The 23,073-nt window shown below is 38.7% G+C and overlaps 1 protein-coding gene across 11 annotated transcripts in view; it reads right to left on the reverse strand.

The window, feature by feature from the left end:
- Positions 1–23,073, reverse strand: part of KLF12 (Kruppel like factor 12) — a 444,745-nt gene that overhangs the window by 243,252 nt on the left and 178,420 nt on the right. For all 11 annotated transcript variants that reach the window (XM_045478946.1, XM_045478937.1, XM_045478928.1 and 8 more), the window contains one exon: positions 8,439–8,528. In XM_045478946.1, the coding sequence (XP_045334902.1) occupies positions 8,439–8,528 (90 nt within the window). The remainder of the gene's footprint in view (positions 1–8,438; positions 8,529–23,073) is intronic.

The following is a 23,073-nucleotide window of genomic DNA, read 5'->3' on the forward strand; positions in this document are numbered from 1 at the left end:
TGGCTGCTTTTAAGACTGTTCTTCAAGACCTGTTCTCAGCAATTTGATTATTTTGTGCTTTGGCGTGGTTTTTTCGGCTTGGGGCTAACTGAACTTCTTAGATCTATGTGTTTTCATCACATTTGGATAATGTCCAGCCATTATTTCTTCACGACACCGAGTACTAACCACTATACAATCACAGCCTGGCCATTATTTCTTCAAATAATTTTTCTGACCCTCCCCATCCTGATGGTTCAATTGTACATACGTTAGACTACTTAAGATTGCTCCATAGGTCACTAAGGCTTTGTTCATTTTCTTAGTCTTTTTCTCTAACTGTTCAATCCAATCAATTATCATCAAATGCCAGATGATGCAACTTTTACATTATCAAAGACTATAGCTTGTTGTGTCTTTCTCTACAGTGCTGGATTTTGTTCTGGCACAACTGTGTAACTTGCAGATCAGTTGGACCCTTTCAGGATTTGCTTCTCGTGTCCATCATGGCAAGCCCCTGACCAGACTACCGTGGGACTAACTGAGCCCCATGACTAACCTGTGACCCTTCTGAGACCTCTACCAAATGCCTCATGTATGAAGGGGTCTCTCCATTCTGGGTATGTGTGAACTGTATGTGAGCTCTAAGAACTGTTCCACTTTGTTGCCTTCCTTACTCTTTCCTTGTCCTCCTGCACACATAGGTAGATCATTACTTAGGCAAACCCTTTCAAGGCGACCACTCTGAAGATCTCCAGAGCTCTCTGTACAACTTCTCCCTCGCTATTACTGTTCCCCTCAAAAACCAGTTTGCCTTGACCCCTCCCAAATCCCAATCATCACTGCCCGCCTAACACAGTGACAGCTAGGCCCTATTTGGACTCTTCCTTCCGGCTTCGCCCTTAGGTTGTAAGCTAAGGCACCAGTAGAGTTCACCTCCTTTCCCGCCTTACTCTCCAGGATCATAGTCCTTATCTGCCTGTTGTTCAATATGTAAAAACATTTTATACCTTTTGTCTGGTTTTCTAGTTGTTTATGGTAAGAGGTCAATTCCCATGGCAATTAATCCCTCATGGTCAGAAGCAAAAGTCCTCCAAGGGTTAAATAAGCTATATTGACAGTTATAAACTGTGAATCAGTATGCAAATGTTAGCACATGAAAACACACCTAGGTAAAGAGAAACACTTACCTCAGGATCCAGATTTTCCTTTTTTTGTTAAAAAAAAAAAAAAAAAAAAAAAAAAAAAACAACAAAACCCTACCACAAAGACTAGTTCACAAGGGAAAAACATAAACTGAAATATTCTGGAGAGGTTAATTTTCCCCAAATCAAAATTTCCAAATTACTCAGAGCATGAAATCTCTTCAAGAAGTGTTCCTTTTTACAAAGCACTGACCCTATAAAAATGCAAATAACTCCTGGAGAGAATAGCACTTTACATTTTCCTCAATTAAGAAGACTACAGTTAGAATGGGTCATCTGTGGGTAGCACGAGCCATCACAGCGGAGGGAGTTGGGAGTGTCTGGGTTGTGAGTGGAGGAGAATTAAGTTGAAGGAGAAAGTACATTGCTAACGGGAAAGAAGGAGGGCAGAATTATCAACTTCATAGCTTTGCCCAGGGCAGGCCCCAAGGGAAAGGATTTGTCTGCCTGCTATATTTCCCTTGGGTACTATCTGTAATTACCATCACAGGTCATTGATTTTCAATTCTTTCTATTAATACATTTATTGGCCATTCTGACATTATTAAAATCAGTCCAACACTGCTTCTTTAGTGGAGGATAGCTTTTCCTTAAAATGGGTTTTGCAAGCACAGAGATTCTTTCCTGTTTTTTTTTTTTTTTAAATGGTCTTCTTGTATTAGCAAGAAGACAGCTCCTGCAAGTTTTTCTTTGAAGCCAGGTAGCGACATGCAAAGATTTCACTACAGATCAAAAGATCTCAAGCAGTGGGTCATCAGAAAATATTAAATGATAAGCAAATTCATATGTCTAAGATAAGTCTACCAATTTACTAGCTATGCTGGCTCCTGTTCCCCAGTAGGGGAGGTAATAATGAGGCTCTGTTAAAGGGTAACGCAAGTGGCATTTTTATAATGTCTTTTCTTTCCTTCTGATAAAGTCATTAAAGTAACACTGTCTTACTAAGCTTTTACACACAGATATATATGAAACCTTTTGTGTTAAATTAAACATAACGCTTTACTGAGGTAAAGAAAAGGCTTTGTTGTTGGGTTGTTGTTGTTTTTTTCCTTTTCTCTAAAGCTACTAAATGTTCATGTAACTGCCTGTCTTAAACATTCCCTAGCCCATGGGTACGTCTGGCTACGATACTTACACCTGTCTCTATTTCTTTATTAAGCCTAAAGATTGAGGTCTTTTCCAAAATAGCACCTGTCTCAAAATTCTCAATATTCTACAGTCTGGCACTAGCTCTCACTTACAATAAATAGCATCTGAATCACTATTTATTGAGCCCTGACTAGCTCTAAGCTCCTTGTACTGGGATGATGAGGAATAATGAGAAACATCAAGCAAAAACTCAATATAGCTGACTTCATGGTACTAGTCAGTTCTTTGTGTTACAGAAATGCCTTCACCACCTCGTTATGAATGTCCTGCAGAATGGTTTGCAAAAGTTACTGCAAGCTAGGAAAAGAGCCATTATTCCCTCTGTCCTGCCTCTAAAATTAGGGAGCTCAGAGGGATCTTTGGCCTGGCATTTTTCTGTTAGGAAGCCAGGGAGAATACAATTAAATCTGTCTGCTGCCATACCTGCACCCTTCCCCACTCCACACCCGTCGTAAAGAGGTGTTAGGCTTCATCCCCCAGTGGAACACACAGGGTCTTTTTACGGCCCAGTCACTGACTCCCTTAGAGTACTTCAAACTGGCAAAACACCGAACGTCTTTCTCTCTTTGCTCCACTTTTGCCACTACTCTGCCTACATCGCACCGAGGGAAGGAAAAGGGAGGGGAACCATAGGCTTTAGCACTGCTGTGGTTGGTGAGGGACTCAGGTCAGCTGCTTCCCCTCAGACTCAGAAAACAGTGAGGCTAACTGAGTGAGGCATGTTTCCCTCATGTCTCCCTCTGACACCTGTGCACCCATGTATTTTTATATTTGTATTTAGAGAGCTTCTTTTCCTTTTTAAACATTTACTTTCAAGAATTTCAAACATACACAAAATCAGGCAGAATGGTTACACGAGCCCCCTGTTGTGTGGCTTCAATAATGACTGAATCCTGGCCAGTCTTATCTTTCTCCCCATCCATTCTGCTCTCCCATTTCATTTGCAGCAAATCCCAGACAACCAATCATCTCACCAGTAAATATATCAATAAGTTATCTCTGAAGTATACAAACTCAGAATTCCTTTTTTAAAAAAAATATGGCCAAATATCACTGCCACACCAAAATTTGGTATCTTTTTGTCTTAACAAACTAATGGATTTCTGGCATCGTTATTCCATTTTTTTTTTTACATGATAAAATCTAATCAGATCTTGAAATTTTTCTCCAGATATGCTTAAATAAAAATTCAAATAAAAAAAATAAAGGTTCCAGTTTGAGATTTCCCTTAAATGTTCTTTTAAAATTATAAATTAACTCAGATGTTTAATCCCTACTAAACACGATAGGAGAATTGGCAACTATTGAAATTTGAGGAAATGGTGCCCTTTTTATTCCTGCTTTTCTTTTTTTTTTTTTAACGTTTTATTTATTTTTGAGACAGAGAGAGGCAGAGCATGAACGGGGGAGGGTCAGAGAGAGAGGGAGACACAGAATCGGAAACAGGCTCCAGGCTCTGAGCCATCAGCCCAGAGCCTGACAAGGGGCTCGAACTCATGGACCGTGAGATCGTGACCTGAGCTGAAGTCGGACGCTTAACCGACTGAGCCACCCAGGCGCCCCTCCTGCTTTTCTTCAAAGGGAGAACATTTATTCAACACCCACTACATGCAGGCAGGCTCTCATGAGGCTGGGTGATTCACTTCACTTCCCAGAAGAGGAGAAACAGGTGGATGGAGACCAAACGGGACGCACACCGCCGGCCCCTGGCTGACTGAGCGTCTGAACTCCAGTCTGTCCGTCTTTAAAGTCTATGCATTTCTACTTCCACAAACGGGCAGCTTCCTATAATGGCAGTGTATTGTAGTAGGATTGTTCAACTCATAATGGGAAATGCTTTCTCTCCCTCCTGGCCCGTTACCAGACTCAGACAATGTCAGATGGATCCTGGGCAGGCTTCTAATACCCCCACTGTACAGATGAGGACATAGAGGCCTGGAGATCAGAAGTAACTTCCCAATGCCATTCGAGCCGGTAAGCTGCAAGGCCAGGAACAAAACCACATTTTATGTCTTTGAGGCAGTACCCTTTCTCTGCCACTGCCTTATCTCTGGGTGGAATCGTTCCAGTCCTCCTCTTCCTGCTTTAGTCCTTTGCTTAGTAACATGTTAGAACATCCAAAGGCTGACAGCATTCGGGAAGCTCTTGTAACAGCAGGACACAAGCACCAAAGGTCACAGTCAAAGTCATTCCAACACTCCTTGCTGTGCCCCTGAAGTGTATCACAAGAGCACATGCCCTTCCCATGGACTGCTTAGCAGCGTGTGCTGTATTACCGACAAGCCTGGAGAACACGGAAGTCACATTTCAAGAGCCTGCAATAATAATCTACTCAGATGTCACAAAACTAAGGATGCAGGAGTCCTAGAATCCCAAACAGAAGGAAGGCACAGACAGTCGGTGTCAATATGCTCCTCTATCTATCCAAGTGCACGTGGCTGCAAGGTGAAGACTATGCCACCAGTGAGCATGTATGTTGCCAGTATTTCCAGTTTTGTTGTTGTTGTTGTTGTTGTTCACAACAACTGGATGAAGTAGGCAGAGCAGGTTTATAACAAGCTCTTGACTGGTCTCGTAGTTCTTCACCATGCCAGTTATAATGCTGAGATATGTAAAGCATGGATTTCCTGGGCACTTACCATGTGCCAGGGCCTACACGAAAAATACGCGAAATACTTCTTGTCCTCTAAGAGCTCACAATCTGACTGAAGAGATCTGACCACATCCGCACACTATAAAACACACACACTTGAAGAGAATGAGGCAAGGCAGCCAGAACTTTTCAGAGAAGAGAGAAAGCAGAGTGGCTGACCTAGGCCCAGTCCATAGTCTGTCTTCCCACTCTGAAATGTGGTCATTGGGTCCTGAATTCCTTGGAGGGGTGGGGGGAGATGTATAGAGCAGCTGACAGTGGAAGACCTAAGGAACTATTTTTAGCCAGAAGGGGAGAAGGGCATACGTGCCTTCGTGGTGAATCGCTGAAACAGGATGTCATGTGAAGTAGCGTATCTTTGCGATGCCTCCTAGAGCCTGAATGGCAGACTCAACTTTTCTTCCCCAAGAGATAGACGTTAAACGTCATGTCTTAAAAAACAGCCTCAAAAGTAGGTTTTCCAGAGTGATTATGGGATCCGATCCTTGGCATCCAGCTCAGGCTTTCTCATTCATCGTTGTGATTCGGGGATTGTTTCCTCTAACTTTGTGTCCATTGTAACTAACAGCTCATCTTTTTTCAGAAGCCGATAATCACACGTGTGATTATTTTAATTTCAACAAGTTTTACATTTTCTTATAAAGAATCAAACTTCAACCAGCTTTTATCAGTAAATGAGAAAAGAATCCTATAAGACTGAGGGGCGCCTGGGTGGCTCAGTCAGTTAAGCGTCCAACTTTGGCTCAGGTTATGATCTCACAGTTTGCGGGTTCGAGCCCCGCGTCTGGCTCTGTGCTGACAGCTCAGATCCTGGAGCCTGCTTCTGACTCTGTGTCTCCCTCTTTCTCTCTCTGCCCCTCCCCCGCTCATGCTCTGTCTCTCTCTGTCTCAAAAATAAATGAAACATTTTTAAAAGTTAAAAAAATAAAGAATCCTGTAAGATTGAAATAAAGAAATCTTTAGACTACTAACATTCCTTATCTAAAAAGAGTTCTGATTCTGAAATTATACAGCATATTACCCATCCCATTATCCCCAATTAAAAACTCCAGTAAAATGACCAAGAGTGAAGTTCACTAAAATCTAGATTTAATTCTAACTTTAAAGAAGAACTGATGTACAGTATTGCAAGTGACTAAATACAAATTATTGTTTTCCATAAATAATTAGATCATAAGACATCCCTTTAAACACTGTGGGCTGCTTCTCTTGAAGCTTTACTATGAAAGAGAATGAAATTATATCTGCCACGTATTTAAGAAATACATACAAAATACATACAAAACAAAAAGAAATACATACAAAACAATACATACAAAACATACAAAACAAAAATACATACAAAACAAAAGACTAAAATCAGGGTTTTCTTTCCCTTCCTTCCATGTACATAATCTAAATTAGGGTTAAAATACTAACATCAGCTCCATTCACAAGAAGGAAAAATTGATTTTAATGAGTAGGCATTAAGTAAAACCTATGAACCTACCATTTTTCCTGTCTCTATTTAAGGGCAGGAAATACTTTCCATAAATGATGTGGCCTGAGGTTCTTATTCACACTGTAAAACTTCTGGAACTATTGGCTTTTGTTTTTTGTGCATCTCAATCTTTCAAACTTACCATAAAACTATAAATTGATAATAAAGGAGAGAGAAACATCCTGATGTCACCAAACATTCCCAGAACCGGTGACCACAATGCACCATCGTGGCTCTGACTAGCGGTCTCTGACTGCCTTCTGTACTTTTCTGCCCTCCTCCAACACACAAGACTTGAGTACCTTTACTGCTATTCAAGTTGAAGAATATATTGTGGAATAAAAAGCAACAATGTGCAATATGCCACTTTCTCATTTTGTCATCGACAATGAAAAAAGTTATCCTCTGTGAATGAGATGCTACGGTCTATGCGGTGTGTTAAATGAGGGGGTTTTGGAAATTTTATGAAACTGGCTCATGCACCTAGATTAAGAAAACAGAAATTCCAAAGAAATAAAACAAATCCTTCCTGTGTTAGGGTAAACAGCAAAGATAAAAACTACTTGGCTGGGAGGACAGAGAGTTTAACTTGATGAATCAGGCTAGAAAATCCAGGTGAACATAAGACTTCTTCTGAAGCTTTGTCTACAATGAACAAATGATGTTAACAGCTGCCACACAGTCTTTCTTTCACAATGCTCCACTGCCTAAGTTTTAGGACGAGCCCAGGTGAGTCATCATGTCATACACAGAACTGGGAAGGTGCGTTATTGGTTGACATACCCCACCAAGTTCATTGCGGAGCTACTACAACGAACACGGAACATAAAGGTGAAATGATATCCCCTCCCATGATGGGGGTCTGTTTCAGACACAGGCTTAGAGCGAGGAAGAGAAATATACATTGGGATGCCATACACCCTGCCCTATATTGCTCAGGAATGTGGAAGTCATTGGAGAAACCCTCTACATGCTACCAGCTGGATCCATGACCTCAGTTCCTCATTACCAAGTCCTTTTAACATTTAATAGTATCCTAACCCCTTGAATGGGGTCCCACATGCACACAGATTCTTATAAGTGAAATTTTATTCATATTTGAAATTTCTTCTGATGGCTCACTTACAAAATATTGCCAATATTCTGCTTTTTTTGAATAAGAGCTATACGAATAAGATCAAGTATCTAATTTGTGTACTTTTTGTGGTCATCTGTACCGTCTCAGTGGTGGTAGGTTAGCAGCATAGGTAGGCAGTGCACCCAGGCACAGGAGCAATGCTTTCTCACTTCAATACAAAACATGGTCAGCCAATGCTGCAGGCATACTGCCCTTATAATTTTAACTTGCAAAGCTACAAATGTTAATGATAAAATCACCCACATCCTTTTAAAGATGTGTTCTTACGTCTTCATATTTTCAGTAGCCATGAGTTAATTTGTCAATTTCGCTATGTATCCTTAAGTAAGCCTTTTTTTTGCTTTTATGCGCATTTCAAACTCACTGACCTGTATTTCCTCAACTATCCTCTAGCCCTCATGAAGTTTAAAAGGGTAAATACAAATGTCAAAAGGGAAATCAATCCAACAAACAGTAACATTCTCATACCTGTACTCTGTAATTTCCCAAGAAAGAAAGAAGCCATTTTGACATGGAGTTTATAGTCCCATCTTATTTTTTAATACTTCCCTCTTTGCTCTGAATTTTTTAATAGCTTTTCAAAACATTCACTAATTTAAATAAAACCATATGGTTGTTACAAGGTCACTGTGCTTTCCTGATTTTAGGAAGTTATCTTCTCCAGGTTAGGAATATTTGAGTCGCAAATGGATGAGAATCAGTCTCTGGTGATTTTTACTCAAGAGAGAAAAGCCAGGCAAGTGCAAATCAGAACTGTTCTGCAAACTTCGATATGCTCTGTAAATGACTGCCACTATCATAAAGAGAAGAGGGTGGGGCATCATTGAAACTTACCCCTTGTTCAGATTCCAAAAGCTCTGTTTTGACTCTGACTGACGGCATCCCATCAAGCATTAACATTCTGTTCTCAAAGGTGTTGATATTCTGAGAATAAAAAAGAGAGAGAGAGGGAAAGTCCGTTATACAGCATTCAAAACAGGACATCTGGTAGAGTCTTCCTTCACTGTAGTACGTTTAGTACTGCTAACCTAATTTTTTAACAATGAAGTATAATTAAATGAGAATAGCAGTATAACCAATTATGCCCCCTTTCTGAACTATCATTTGAAATAATGACCAAGAAGTTGAATTAATCAGTCTGATTCGCTGACCTCTGGGTTGGAGGTCAGACTATAATAAACTGGAGTAAAGAAACCTTAACATTAATATATATAGGGCTGGAACAATTCATCACACTTTCACAGTAGTGGAGGGACACAGAAGACAAGTTTCCTTCTTCCTGAGTTCTGGAGGTTATATTGTGCAGAAATCCACAAAGGAGAAAATAAATAAAAATAATGACGATGCTCTCATATTATTATCAAAGTCTACATAATTTAAAAACCAAGATAATATAATTCTGGACACTAAATTGTGATATGACAATTCAGATCAAATGAAAATTTCTATATATCCACCCCAAACTTCTATTTCAAGAACAACTAATATAAATTTTGGATTCAGAATGAATTTTTAAGCTGAAGTCGTGACCAAAAAATAAATTTGTTTTCTGTTTTGGTGTATGTTTGGCTGAATTTGCCACTTCTTTAAAGGAGAACTTATTTCTATTGTGACTCAAAAGAATTTCAAACAATATTTACAAACAGATTAAATCAAGGTTATTTTCTACTAATTTTCACTGCTTTGGGGATTTTCTAAAGTCAATAATCTATGAAGGGAGTCAGAAAGACACTTACCAGTGCTTGCTTCAGGCCAAAATCATGTTTTAAAACATTTTTAGAATGTCAATTTTACCTTCATATCCTGTCCAAACTAAGAAACAAAAATGACTAGACTTGAGTTTTTAGAATGGTTTCTTTACTCAGTCACAGAACATAAGCACATGATACTAACGTGGTCTCATGAAAAGAAAAAGAGATCTGTTTCCAAATATTTTGCCTACATGATGACAAAGGTTAATAGCATTTCTAAACCTGCAGGTTTTTGCCCTTTGCATAGCTGCTTTTCTATCAAATAGACAGTTAAATAAAAACAACTCCCACTTCGACAAATCATAAATGTTTTTATTACCAAATAATACCGACAGAGTGCAGTATAGTAAAGCTCTAATTATCTCTATTTCTTGCCACTCCTTTTTGTTTAAGAAAAAGAAGAAATAAAATTTATAGGGCCTCTTATCACAAATATTTGCTCTGAGACATCAACAGGAAGAAAAAGCAAATTTACTCTTGAGCTAACTAATGAGCATTTAAAAATTCCATGCTACCTAGCCTATCAGGTAATAAAAAGAAGAAAAATTACTGTCAGGTTCTTTTCTTAGAAATGTGCAGTATTATTAAAACTGGCAGGATACATTTTTTTAAATTTGTGCTTTTGACTCGTCCATATTTTGTAGGCATTTTGCATCCTAATAGCTCAGAGCAGAAAGAACTGTGGTATCCCTGGCAAGCTCAGTTAATTTGTTCCAAGCTTGAAATCCTTTCATGGAGGCTGGTGAGTTGTTTACACATCAGGCATGGATCTCAAATCCTAATGTGCCACTTGCCTCCGTGATTGGAAGCAGCCAGCTTGGCTTGCAACCACCCAGTTTCAAGAAAGCCTTCCCGCAGCCGGCCAGCCCTCAACACCCCTGCCCTTCACAGCGGCCAGACACCTACCCTAACAAAGCATCCCCTAGGCTGTTTGCTTGGTAGACAATGAAGAATGAGTTGATATTGCTTCCTACCCCAGAGGAGGTCTTGCCCAGACGAAAAGGGAAGAAGATGCCTTGCAAAGGCAGGGAAAAGACAAAGAGCGATTCTGGAAAGACAGGTTTAATGAACTGTTGGAATCTGATTAGAGGCTAATGTCCCTTTTAGTGCTTTGTACCAATTTACAGCTGATACACTTTCACCACGCTCCTCACGGGCTGTGATAAACTCATTAGTTTAAAAAATGCAAGCTAACCAGAGTCTTTGAAGTTAAAAACTGATAAATCATGAAAACCTGATTGGGCCCATGTTCCATTTAGCACACTTAAATATCACTGTATTTTCATGATTTTTTAATTGTTATTCTTGAATAATTCTACATGTGTTAAAGACAGGATGTACATTTGAGTTTCATACAAAAGTGGAAAAATAAAACCTACTGAAAGTTTTTCAAGGAATTAAGCTTTCTCTGGAAATAATCCTCTTTCCGTGATTTTCCAGGATCATCCACTGCCACAGTCATAATAAACACCATAAATAACAATGTTCACAACTAAAAAACCAATCATTAACTACTAAACTCAACTAGTGCAGATTCAATCTGTATATATGCCTGAAAGCAATACTGTAAATATTTATAAAGCACATTAATCTCTACATTCATGATTCTAGCCCTATTTAATATAAACATAGACACTGAGCATCATACCATATTCCAGACCAGCCCAGAAAGGGTAGGGTTTTTATAAGGCACATGGTAATTGTATAGAGGATATAGTACCTGAAACAAAATAATAGATTTATCTCTCTAAGCTAAAATCAGATACATACCATCTCAGTTGACTGTAGACTCTGAATATGTAATAAACTCTAATAATTTGAAATTGCTGTCAAACATATCTCGCCATGATCTTAATCAAAACACATTTGCTGTGGAATCAATAGCTCAATTGATTCCCAAGAGGTAAATAAAATTACACAGTCATCAATTTTAGTAACATGGTACTCTTCCTATATTTATGTTGTAATAAGCATTTTAATATTATAAACCCTATATAATTTATATACGTGTGTATATATGCATATTATCAGGTACACACGCATGCGTATACACTTAAATTACTTGTTTTGCATGAGTACATTTTATTAATTAAAGCAAAAGTTACCATCAGATTTATTAGCTGGCTGTTGACCAATTACATGTGCACTGAATGAGAACTGTGTCTGGACCTTCCTGTTTGCCAGGTAAGATATGCAACACAGAAGTCCAGCTGACAGCAGCTCTCCTAATTCAACCAGTACAGGCACAAACTTCAGTGATCCTAACATCGCAAAATATTTTGAATGGAATGTGCAGGAATTGGGACCGATACTCAATGATCATCTCATAAAAACACAGAATGGGAGGGCGCCTGGGTGGCTCGGTCGGTTAAGCATCCGACTTCGGCTCAGGTCATGATCTCACGGCCCGTGAGTTCGAGCCGCGCGTCGGGCTCTGTGCTGACAGCTCAGAGCCTGGAGCCTGCTTCAGATTCTGTGTCTCCCTCTCTCTCTGCCCCTCCCCTGTTCATGCTCTGTCTCTATCTCAAAAATAAATAAACGTTAAAAAAAAAAATTAAAATAAACAAACACAGAATGGGGAAGTAACTTTCCCAGGGCAACTACTACAATCTATCTGCCCTCGTCCTCCTAAAATGCAAGTCTTTTCTTCTCCCTCCTCTTGACTGTGGGCCATCTGGTTCTTTGGAGGAAACGCAATTATTTTACCACAACCCCAAACTTGTGCTGAAACACTAGAGAATCAGTGAATTCCTCTTGCTTTTTATAGGTGAAGATCAACAAACCTAAGAAATTAGAATTACACTCAGCCAACAGTTTCAGATATCTAACGCTATGCAACAAAACACATCATAGCATACAAAAACAGTCATTTTATTATTATCTTGGTACCAAACATAACAATAAAACGTAATATTTGCATATTTATTAAGGATGAGGCCTTGTACTAAGAGATACTCATTTAGTCCTTACAGCAACCCCAGAGGTCAAGGCTGTATTATCTGAAGATGAGGCATCTGAGACACAAGGAGGTTAAACTGTCCAAGGTCTCAAGATTATTAAGCATTATACCTCTGTTCCAAACCAATTCTTCTGCCCTCCCCCATATTTACTCCTTGCCCCCTCCTCCCCCTCCCCCGCCATCTCTCCCTCAGGAGCTCTGGGACCTCAGTGCACAGCTCCTCTCAGAATTGAGTTGATTTAGTAGGTGAACTGAATGTACACCTTCTGGTCACTGATGAGAATCAACATTTGGGGAAATACCAGTAACAGGTTAAATAAAACCATGGTTTCAAAGCTATTTCCTTTTTTTTCTTTCTTTAAACTTTCAACATATTTTCTTGGCTTTATGAGATTATACATCCTATCCTAGAAATATCTCATAATTAATTTAGCAAGTCAATCCCATCCTGATTTCAACATCCAGAAAAATCTATGGTAATGTCATCTGCTACCCAGTGTTTTGAAAATATTCATATACCCTTGGTGGCTCATTCAATATTTTCGCAAGAGCTTCATGTACTTGCATGATACAGGAACTTCATCTCCCACACTGGACAGATACTCAAGAGAGAGATAGCTGGGCATTTAATTTATAATCACTTAAGTTAAGTGTAAAAGTATACTTTTCTAAGCTCACATATCCTCACAATGACTAATCAATTTGGTACAGGCATATGCATAATCAAAGTACCTCAAATGGTACAAAATAAACATCAGTTCAAACCTACTTTGCCATTCTGTCCCAGCCTTTCATCTTCCACTGCTTTGTAGCATGGGACAGAGGACATCACATTGATGACCATACTGGCAATACTAAGAGCTAAACTAGAGACCCAGTGGAATCTCAGCTGAAATCCCCTTCAGTGATTTCAATGATCCATACACACATTACTCCAAAATATCTGTCTTTACTCTTATAAACAAAACCCTTCCATAAATATCTCACATTATGTCTCTCATAAGGACTGGTAAAACAGTATCTGTCATGCAGCAACTTATATTTTCCTGATAGTAAGGATCACGCTGTTTCCTTTGTTGGCAAAGTGTTAAATTACCATGACGATGCAGTTCACACTGATATTTTAAAAATGTCAACTGAGATTCCAAACAACACTCCACCCCAGCATTAATACAAAGTGTAGTAGAATGTTATTTTTGTCATTCGTATTCTGAAGAACTGCACACACTTGGGGGTTGTGAGTTAGCCAAATCTCTCCATAAACATGCAGTGAGGGTCTCTGCTATGCCAAAGTCACTTCATTCCATCCACGCCACATCTGTGAATCATGAGGCACTGTGGGTAATAACAGGGGCAAGCCAAAGACGGAAGCACAGAAACCAGGTAAAAATCCAGGACAATATCATGGCAAGAGAAGTGCCAACCCACCAGCAGCTCCCCAGGAGTGGGGGGCGGGGGGGAAACAAAACTTCAGTGTAGCCACACAGGTGTTAACATTGCAGGGAGAGATCTAAAGCGCAGGAGCAGGTATTTGGCTATCAGGATGAGCGCACAAGTAGTCTTGATGTCATGTAAAGATAAAAGAATTACTCAGCTATAAAAAGGAAGGAAATCTTGCCACTTGCAACAACACAGATAAACCTTGAGGATGTTATGCCAAATGAAGTAAGTCAGAGAAAGGCAAATATCAAACAATCTTGCTTATGCATAGAATCTTAAAAAAAAAAAAAAAAATGAGCTCATAGATACAAAGAACAGACTGGTGGCTGCCAGAGGCAGAGTATGTATGTGTGTGTAGTGGGGGAAGGTGGTCGAAAGGTGCAAACTTCCAGTTATAAAACAAGTAAGTCATAGGGATGTAATACACAGCAGAGTGACTATATTTAATAAACATTGCATATTTGAAGACTGCTATGAGAATGGATGCAAAAAGTTCTCATCACAAGAAAAAAAAAATTTTTGCTATGTAAGATGACCGATGCTAACTAGACCTACTGTGTGATCTTTTCACAATATATACAAACATCAAATCACTTAATGTTATATACCTGGAACTAATAGAATGTTGTTTGTCAATGATATCTCAATCAATCAATCAATCAATCAATAAACAAACCTGAGAGAGAAGTGAGTTCAGTTCTGGAAAAAGAAACCAGAAACAAGAGTCTCTCCAGGGCTAGCAGAAACTAATTCTGAGGTCAGAGCGAACAGAGTGAACAGGAATTAGAAAGCATGTGCCCAGCCCAAGCCCGCTTCCCTAGGCGTATGTATAAACACAGAAAGCAGGTACCATGAGCCCAGGCAGAATGGCCATTGCAGTAGACAAGCCCCACACATGGGAAAAACAGTTGCAACACAACTACAGTATGATCACAGGGAACGTAATTTTAAAAATAAAAACACGAACAACTATAATAACAACAGCTGCCAGGCACTGAGCATTTATGTACTGGGTGCTGTTTCATGTGCTTTACACACGGTTCAACCATACATTTCCGGATTCACTCAAAAAACACTTACTGAGTACAAGGCATGGTTTAGGCATTTAGGGTCTATCAGTGAACACAAGAGAGAAAGTTTTACAGGGTTACATTCTAGTCATTTATCCCTCTAACAGCCTTTTTTTTTTTTTTTTAAACTATGTCCATTTTAGACAAGAAAATACAGGTTCAGAGAGATGAGGGGATCTGCCCGAGACGGTAGGTGGTCTAACGCTGGGGCTAAGTCTACCTCCCACTGCTACCAGGGATAGAGAGCATCAACTGCTGAGTAGTCAGACATTGGCTGCAAAGCTGCATGAGCCCAGAGCCACCAAAGCCACTCTGGCTAGTGCGCTTCAGGCTCCTGATCTAACAAAAGGCTGGAATCAGGGCTGGAGCATCAAGACAGAGTCAGGCTGATTAGCGGTACACTGAAGGCAGAGTATTGAGACCAGTCCAAAGCCCTTACCCTGTCCTACAGGAGGTCCCTCTGATTATTTGTCCAATGTACTTCAAACCCACTACCCAATCCCATTTGGTACTATTCCCCTCAACTACATTTTAACCATGTCAAATGTTGGGTTCTCTATTGCCAGCATGTAGCCCACTTTGGGCCTTCTATCCCACACTCTCTCTGCCCCTCCCCCCACCCACATGCACAAGCACACTCTCTCTCAAAAATAATCATTAAAAAAAAATGCTCTCTCGTCTGCGCCTGTGTCTTCTATTCCATCTTTATATCCATCATCACCTGACAAATTCTTGATTTGCTATTACACTAGAATGTAAGTTCCAGAAAGGGCATGACTTTATCTTTTTGTTCATTAACAGTATCCCTACCCCCAGACTTATAACTGTGTCTAAGAGATAGTATGTGCTCAGTAAATATTTGTTGGGCTAATGAAAACAATAACTATAGGCAGACATAAGGTCAATTCATTCCCCTGGGTCTAACTGCCTGGGTGATCATTGATTCCTGACAGATGAGAAGAAAAGGATAAGCACAATGTTAGGGCTATAAAATGCCCCACATGTAGGAAGAATGGTAAAACATTTGGTGTGGCTGGAACATACTGCTTATCGGAAGAGAAACTCAAGAGGAGATCAGATAGGTAACTTTGGGTCAAGTGGTAAGGGGTCTTATACGTTATGGCATCTTCATTTATTCGTTACAACGTGTTTCGTTAATGCCACATATGCTAGCTACTAGGAGCCTAAGTGAACAAGACAGAAAAGCTCCCGAAGAAATGTGTTTGGGCAATATGTGACTGAGAGTTGTGAAGGCTTATTACGCAAAACACGGTATGTTTAAGCTTTGTGTTTAGAAAGACAGCACTAGAATTCACTTGGAAGATGCCCTTTAAACATATAGGACTTGATGCAGAAAGAAGAGCCAGTTCACAGGCTACCCCAGCAGCCCAGGGGAGAGGTGGTCAGGGTTTGACTGACGGCCATGGCAATGGGAAGAGAGAGGAGGAAAAATGTTTGAGAAATAGTTCATTGGTAGAATGAACCACCTTTGATGACTGACAAGGAGGAGAGAGTGTGGTGATAAAATAGAGCGAGAGGGAGTGTCAAGAATGGTGCTGATTTTTGTAGACTGTTCACGAAGGTGAAGGCAGGAAATTCAATAGGAAAAGCCAACCACATCATATATTCCTCCAATATCCCTTAAAGGACCTACTGTACTCTGGGAAACACGAATATTTGGGTATATCATTTAATTTCAACATTTTTGCATACTCAAGATCTGTTACACACAGAGGAAGATTTCTCTTAAACAGATTATGTTCAGATCTTGTAAGAGATACAGAAAGTCAGATTTATCCAAACTTAGAAACACAGGTTTGGTTGAAATAAAGCAAACATATATCATTTTATTAGCTATATATTCAAGACAAGAACTAACTCTGCTTTTACTAACACTGTCTCCAGGATTTGTAAAGTTTTACAGACTTGTGTGATTACTGAAACTTAAAAAAACAAAAACAAAAAACAAAACCAGATATTTGCCAAAGAAAGTTTAAAAGGACCGTACATTAACATATTCATCAGCCATTACCCTTTATGAAAATCACATGGATAATAATGAAAACACATCCAGAACACTGACTGGATTATGTAATGAAATAACAACACTGGTCTTCTGTGTCTAGAGAAAAGTAAGATTACTATCGAGTATTGAGTCATTTATTTTCTGCAGGAAACAACGGAAATGACTATTGACCTATACTTCCACCTTTCCTGGTCTACAATGATGCCAAAAGGCTCCTTATCAAATTCAAATGGATTATCTTATTAAAACATGGGCTTGTTGAGTGTTTGTCTCCAGCACAGCCTGAAGAAACAGTACTGAAGTTAGGAATAAGTAAAAGAATTTTGGGGAGAATTAAAAATCCAAGTTAATTTTTTTTTTTTATTATGACTATTCTAATGAAAACAAAAAGAGAAAGCTTGACCTTAGCAGTCTCCTCCATGGCCGGAAAGATGTGTATACTGCAAACAAGTAAACTAGCTTTTGTCTTTTTCTCAAAGAATCTACTATTCACTCCTTTATTTTATACTGTAAACATTTATTAAGATTTTGTACCAAATATAATATTACTTGAAAACTCTAGGCACAATATTGGTTCTTAACACATTTCAAAAAAGTAACGGTAGAAAACAATGAATTTTACAGGTTATTTCATCCAAGAAAGATTGTCAAAGCATGTAAAAGCACTATGCAGTGTTAGCCATGTTGTCAAAAAATGCAGCAAAAGTAATTGCTATTAAAAGACTGTATCAACAACGAAGCTGCAATAGTTTGCATTGTCTGGCCAGTCATGTCACATATATCACAAAGTGGCCATGCATTTCCTCCATTTTCCACACCCCCGCCCCAATACTCTGGATCCTGGGAATGCAGTGAAGACATTACTGGCTGACTGCCAAATGCATAGGCTCAACTCAAAACGTAATCTGTCAGTTTCCAAGTATATTCACCTCTAACTGTGATTCTTCCACATTTCCCAAATGATGTCTTCAGGTGTAATAATTAAAATTGATGTATAATCCAAATCCTGTCCTAAGTCAACATTGTTATTGGCAATACTATTACACACCTACTTTCATTTTATCCCAATACCATCTCCAAGAATTCACACTACCTGATCGTTTACCTTTTAAAAGCACTCTCTCTTCCTTTCTACACTTTTTTTTCTGGATGCTTTCATAATTGCACACAAGTGTGAATAAGAAAAGAATATTGCCTAGAACACGGGCTCAATGAATACGCTTCCTGGGTTAGACTCAACACACTTGTTTGGTGTTTAACCTTCTTATGGTTTCAGTTTTCTTATATGTAAAATGCAGATAACTTTCTGCTTCACAGAACTGTTTTAAGGATTCATTCAGTGAGATAATCACAGAAAATGCTTCAGCACAAGTCTTTTATGGTAATAGCTATATTAATTAATTTTAGTTAGTAGTAGTAATAGGAATACTATCTTACCCATTCTTTCCAAACTTACTTTTAAGTATGGATGTTCTAATCTGATTTTTGCTTGATTCTGCAGAACCCATTCAGTCTTCTGTGTACATTCTCTATAGTTATTATAAATGGAAATGGTAAATTTATTTAAAAATACTGATGATGGAAACTGAAGGACAACTGAGCTACACAATTAAAATATATTTGCTCAGAAGAATGGCAAGAATGAACTATTTTGTCTGTTTAAAACTGACGATGTGCACCAATTAGATAAGGTCACAACTTGCCTCTCCCTGGGCACCCCAATGAGGGCATTTAACATCTCTAACTACTAAACACAACCACAAAGTGTCAGATAGCCCTTCCCAGTAACCAAATGTTATTTGATGCAGTGCTACAGTAACCTTTCTTTCTGGTTCCCCTTTACATGATTGCCCAGAAGTACACTGTTTTAAAGAAAAATATTTACTACCACAACATATCTCACATGTATGTTACTAGAGAAGATACCTACAGAGGGGCCTGTAATTTGAAATGTGTAAAACTTTCAAAATTATATGGGGGAAAACAAAAGAACTACAGAGAAGATACAATAAATGCGAATGGCTGAAAGTTTAAAATGTATGAAGTCAGTGATATTAACACCTTCATGTCATTATCTATGCTGCCGTCATCATCAACGTCCTTCCCCCCATCCCTGTACTTCCTCATTTTATCAACCATCCTTATCCCATCTTAGAATTTCTCTAAGGTATGTGTATGTGCGCATGTGTATATAAATTAAATCCAGGGCTATTTTTCTTCCCCTTTTATGGGTACTTTCCAAATTCTAAAATGTAACACAATGGAAGTCAAAAAAGAAACAAAATACATTCAACAGAAATCTGAAATACACATTTTTATTAAGGAATTACAGAAGTGCATGGTATTTACTCAGGCCTTGAACATCCTGTCAGCCTCTTAATAAATTGGACCCATAAAAATAGAAACAGTATAATTTTGAACCTGTATAACTGACTGTACCCAGGAAGTTTCTATTACCTTTTTCTGCTACTTGCTACTGAATATGGCTAACATAAATGTTGCATATAAGAGAGTAAATATGCCCTGCTTAGGAAGTCTAATGCCATCACTCAAATATTCTTCTAGACCAGGGCTTTTCAACATCTGCGAGATGGACATTTAGACTAGATGGACACTGAGACTTCTTTGTTGTTGGGGCTCTCCTGTGCACTGTAAAATGTTCGGCAGCCTCCCTCCCTCCTACCGCCAGACCCTGGTAGCACTCTCTCACCCCCACGGTTGTACCAACCAAAAATGTCCTCAGAAATTGCCAAATGTCAAAGGGAGGGGGATGGTGAGAGGAGGAAGGTGCCCCTACTTAAGAAGCACTATTTTGTAATTACTGATATTATGAACTCATTAGGAAAGAATCTTAATTTTATGTTGAATTTTATTACCCAATAATATAAACACTACCGCAATATTAAAAGAAAGTAATATCCGATATAAAGAATATCTATAGTTTACTTTAAAACACACCTGCTGGGAAATTAGCAACATTTTCTAAGATGGTTTTATTATTTTGCTTAAATTCCTTCCAAAACCCTTTCTAGTTTTCCCACTAAACAAATGCAAAGATCCCAGGAAGGAGCTATGAATCTGCTCTTTAGTTCAAGCTACAAAGGCCTGAAAGAAACCTGGAGAATTTCAGTATTAATATAGCAATTCTAGGAAGCTCTCCTGACCCATTCTTAGACATGGCCGGTAAGAACCAACCCAAGTAGCCTCAAAAATCCCCAAAGAAACTGTAATTACCCAAATATGGCAATGCAACCTGCAACAAGAATCTAGAAGACAGAGCTTTAATTCTTAGCTCTATATCTGGTTTACTGGATCATGTTTTACACTTTACTTTTCTTCATAGATATTAGGATTCTAAGGCCACAAGGAACCCTTAGAAAATTCAACTGCATCATAAAGAGAGTTAAATAATGGAAAAGTCATAAAATAAGGCTATTAGTACATAAGAATTAAAAGTGACTTATAAAAGAGGTAAAGTACTATATATAAGTTACATATATGTGGTTATATATATGTATGAGGTTATGTACTATATTCATCATGTAATATATTTAAATATATAATTAACAAGTATGATTACTTAAATACAAAGATTCATTTTAGAAGCATTATTTTTCAACATAATGTCAGATAAACGCTATCTTTAAAATTAAAGATATTGCTGCTAGATTTAAAACGGCAAAGCAAGGTAAAGTTTATCGTGCTCACAAGTACATGGTTTATTCCTAACGATCAGATCACTGTAAACTATCACCACCTTTTGAATGTTATAAAATTATAGGAACAACAGCCTCAAATACCACAAAAAGCAATTTTCTATTTCAACATTAACCTAAAAGCTTACTAAACTCTGTAAAAAGCTGAAAACACACAAGTAGATGAGAAACATCAAGGCCTATGAGCATCTCTGTACAAACAGTGAAAGCAAATGATATTCTTTAAGAAAATCACCAAACAAGCACATATGTAAGTGTGTATAACACCAAACTGCTTACGGTATTTAAACAAAAAAGCAAAAAGAATCCATCTAAATGCCAAACAATGGGAAACTAGTTGAATGGATGATGGGATACACAAACCACTGAAGAATATTTATGCATTACATTTATGATATGTAGGTTTTTGTCTTGAAGTTGGTGGACGATCGTAAGTGAAAAAAGGGATGACGGAAGACTATGTTGCCATGTTTAAAACCAAAGCTCGTACCAAGAGAGAGAGTGCAAGAGAGATAAAGAAAAGAGGAGGGAGACGGACAGAAAGAACTAAAAGGATACACATTCAAAATTACAGGTGAAAGGGCATGGAGAGATACTTTTCATTTTTGCTTTGACAAATTTTCTCACTTTTTATGAATTTCGCGTTTCTGTATAATTAAAAGAAATACGTGAGTGTTCAAATCTTGAGACAAAAAAGAAACAGATTAAAAGAAGAACAGATGAGAGAAACCAAAGGAGAGAAATCAATGTTTTTATTCAGATTCTCTCATAAAGTATATAAGTGTCACATCATTTCTCTAGCCAGGAAAGCGCATGCACACACACACATGCATAGTCACTCATGCGTACATTCGTGCTACAGCTAACATTTAACTACTGCAAATCTAAAAACTTGTAAGTGAAATTGAAAGTAAGTTAGTGTCTAAGTTATATTTGTAATTGAGGCATTGAATCCTGTTATATTGCTTCACGTGGGCTATCAATTGTTTGCAAATATTTTCATTATGCAGAGAGGTCTGTGCTATACTGCTATTCAGTCTGCAAATTATGGTCTAGGCAATCCCACAATAGAAAAATGGACACATGATACTATTATCTTGTGCCAAGAATTTAGCATCCTGAAAAAAGCAGTTATGGGCCAAATACTTCTGTTTATTTATTTTTACTACATAGAGCAGCAGTGAGTAAACTTTAAAAGATTTTAGTCTTTTGAAATATCAATCTTTTCTGCTCTTGTGTGAAAAAGTATAGGAACAGAAAGCTTTCCACTCATCAGATTTTGAAACGAAGTGTAGTATCTTATAATAACCACCAACAACTACACTCTCTGCTTGTTGTACAGATCTCTGATTACATAACAATCCTGGAATTGTTATTTGAGGAAATTCCTAGAGAGTTAAGAGGAAAAGAACTGGCTTCTCAATGTTGCATTTTTGGAAGAACTAAAAGTATCCTCAGGGACTTTCAGTTTCCAGGCCACCACATAACCAGTTTAACGTCACCAAGCAGTCATAACAACAAATAGAAAGCCAAATAAACAAAAATCACAACTTTGTTAGATCCATCAGAGAAGTGAGGTCATAAGGCCAACTGCTGCCCTAAAAACTGTAAAGACAAAAGGATGTAGAGAATAACGCCTTACCAGGGCAAAAAGCCCTTGAACAAAACCTGCGGGACCCAGTGATGGACAGTAGAAGAATGTGGAAGAAAAGCTGAATTGTAATGGAAGAGTTACTGGAGGCTCAGGGTGGACAGCCTGAGTTAAAAACTCCCAGGGAATGCAGTTATGAGAGCTTTATCTCCAGGAGCTGTACCATGTCCTTACAGTGAATGTGAGAAAAGTCCCTTCATACTGTCCCTTCGTTTCAATTGAAAAATGTCAGAGCACCAAATTCTTCTTAACAAGGCCTGCCCTTAGGATAAGTCCTTACCAGAGCCTCCCCTGTTAGGGTCTTATCAGCACCTAACCTACCTGCAGGAAGGGAAATACACAACTGCAGCCCCCTCCAACCATTCTGTTCATAGAAGAGGGGTGGGGGGTGGAAGCTGAGAAGCACTGGTGAAGTTCATAGTCAAGAGGCACAGTTTCACCCGAACACTGAGACCTAACCATAGGACTACAGAACACTTCTTCTCTCCCTATACCTCACCATTACTAAAAGCCTATTTACTACAGTTCATTTATATCATGTCGATCTTTCAACAACAAATTACAAGGCATACTAAAAGGCAATTTGAAGAGAGTGAACAGACATCAGAACCAGAGTCAAATATGCAGAAAGTCTGAAGTAATGAGACCAGAAAATTTTAAACTATGATTTTTTTTAATGTTTATTTATTTATTTTGAGGGAGAGAGAACATGTGCATGCATAAGCAGGAGAGGGATGGTGGGAGGTGGGGGGGGGGTGGGGGGGGGAAGGGAGGAGAGAGAGAATCCCAAGCAGGCTCCACACTCAGTGCAGAGCCCAATGCAGCCCAATGCAGCACAGCCCATGACTGTGAGATC

Source organism: Leopardus geoffroyi, chromosome A1 (genome assembly GCF_018350155.1).
Source record: "Leopardus geoffroyi isolate Oge1 chromosome A1, O.geoffroyi_Oge1_pat1.0, whole genome shotgun sequence".
NCBI classification, from domain to species: Eukaryota; Metazoa; Chordata; class Mammalia; order Carnivora; family Felidae; genus Leopardus; species Leopardus geoffroyi.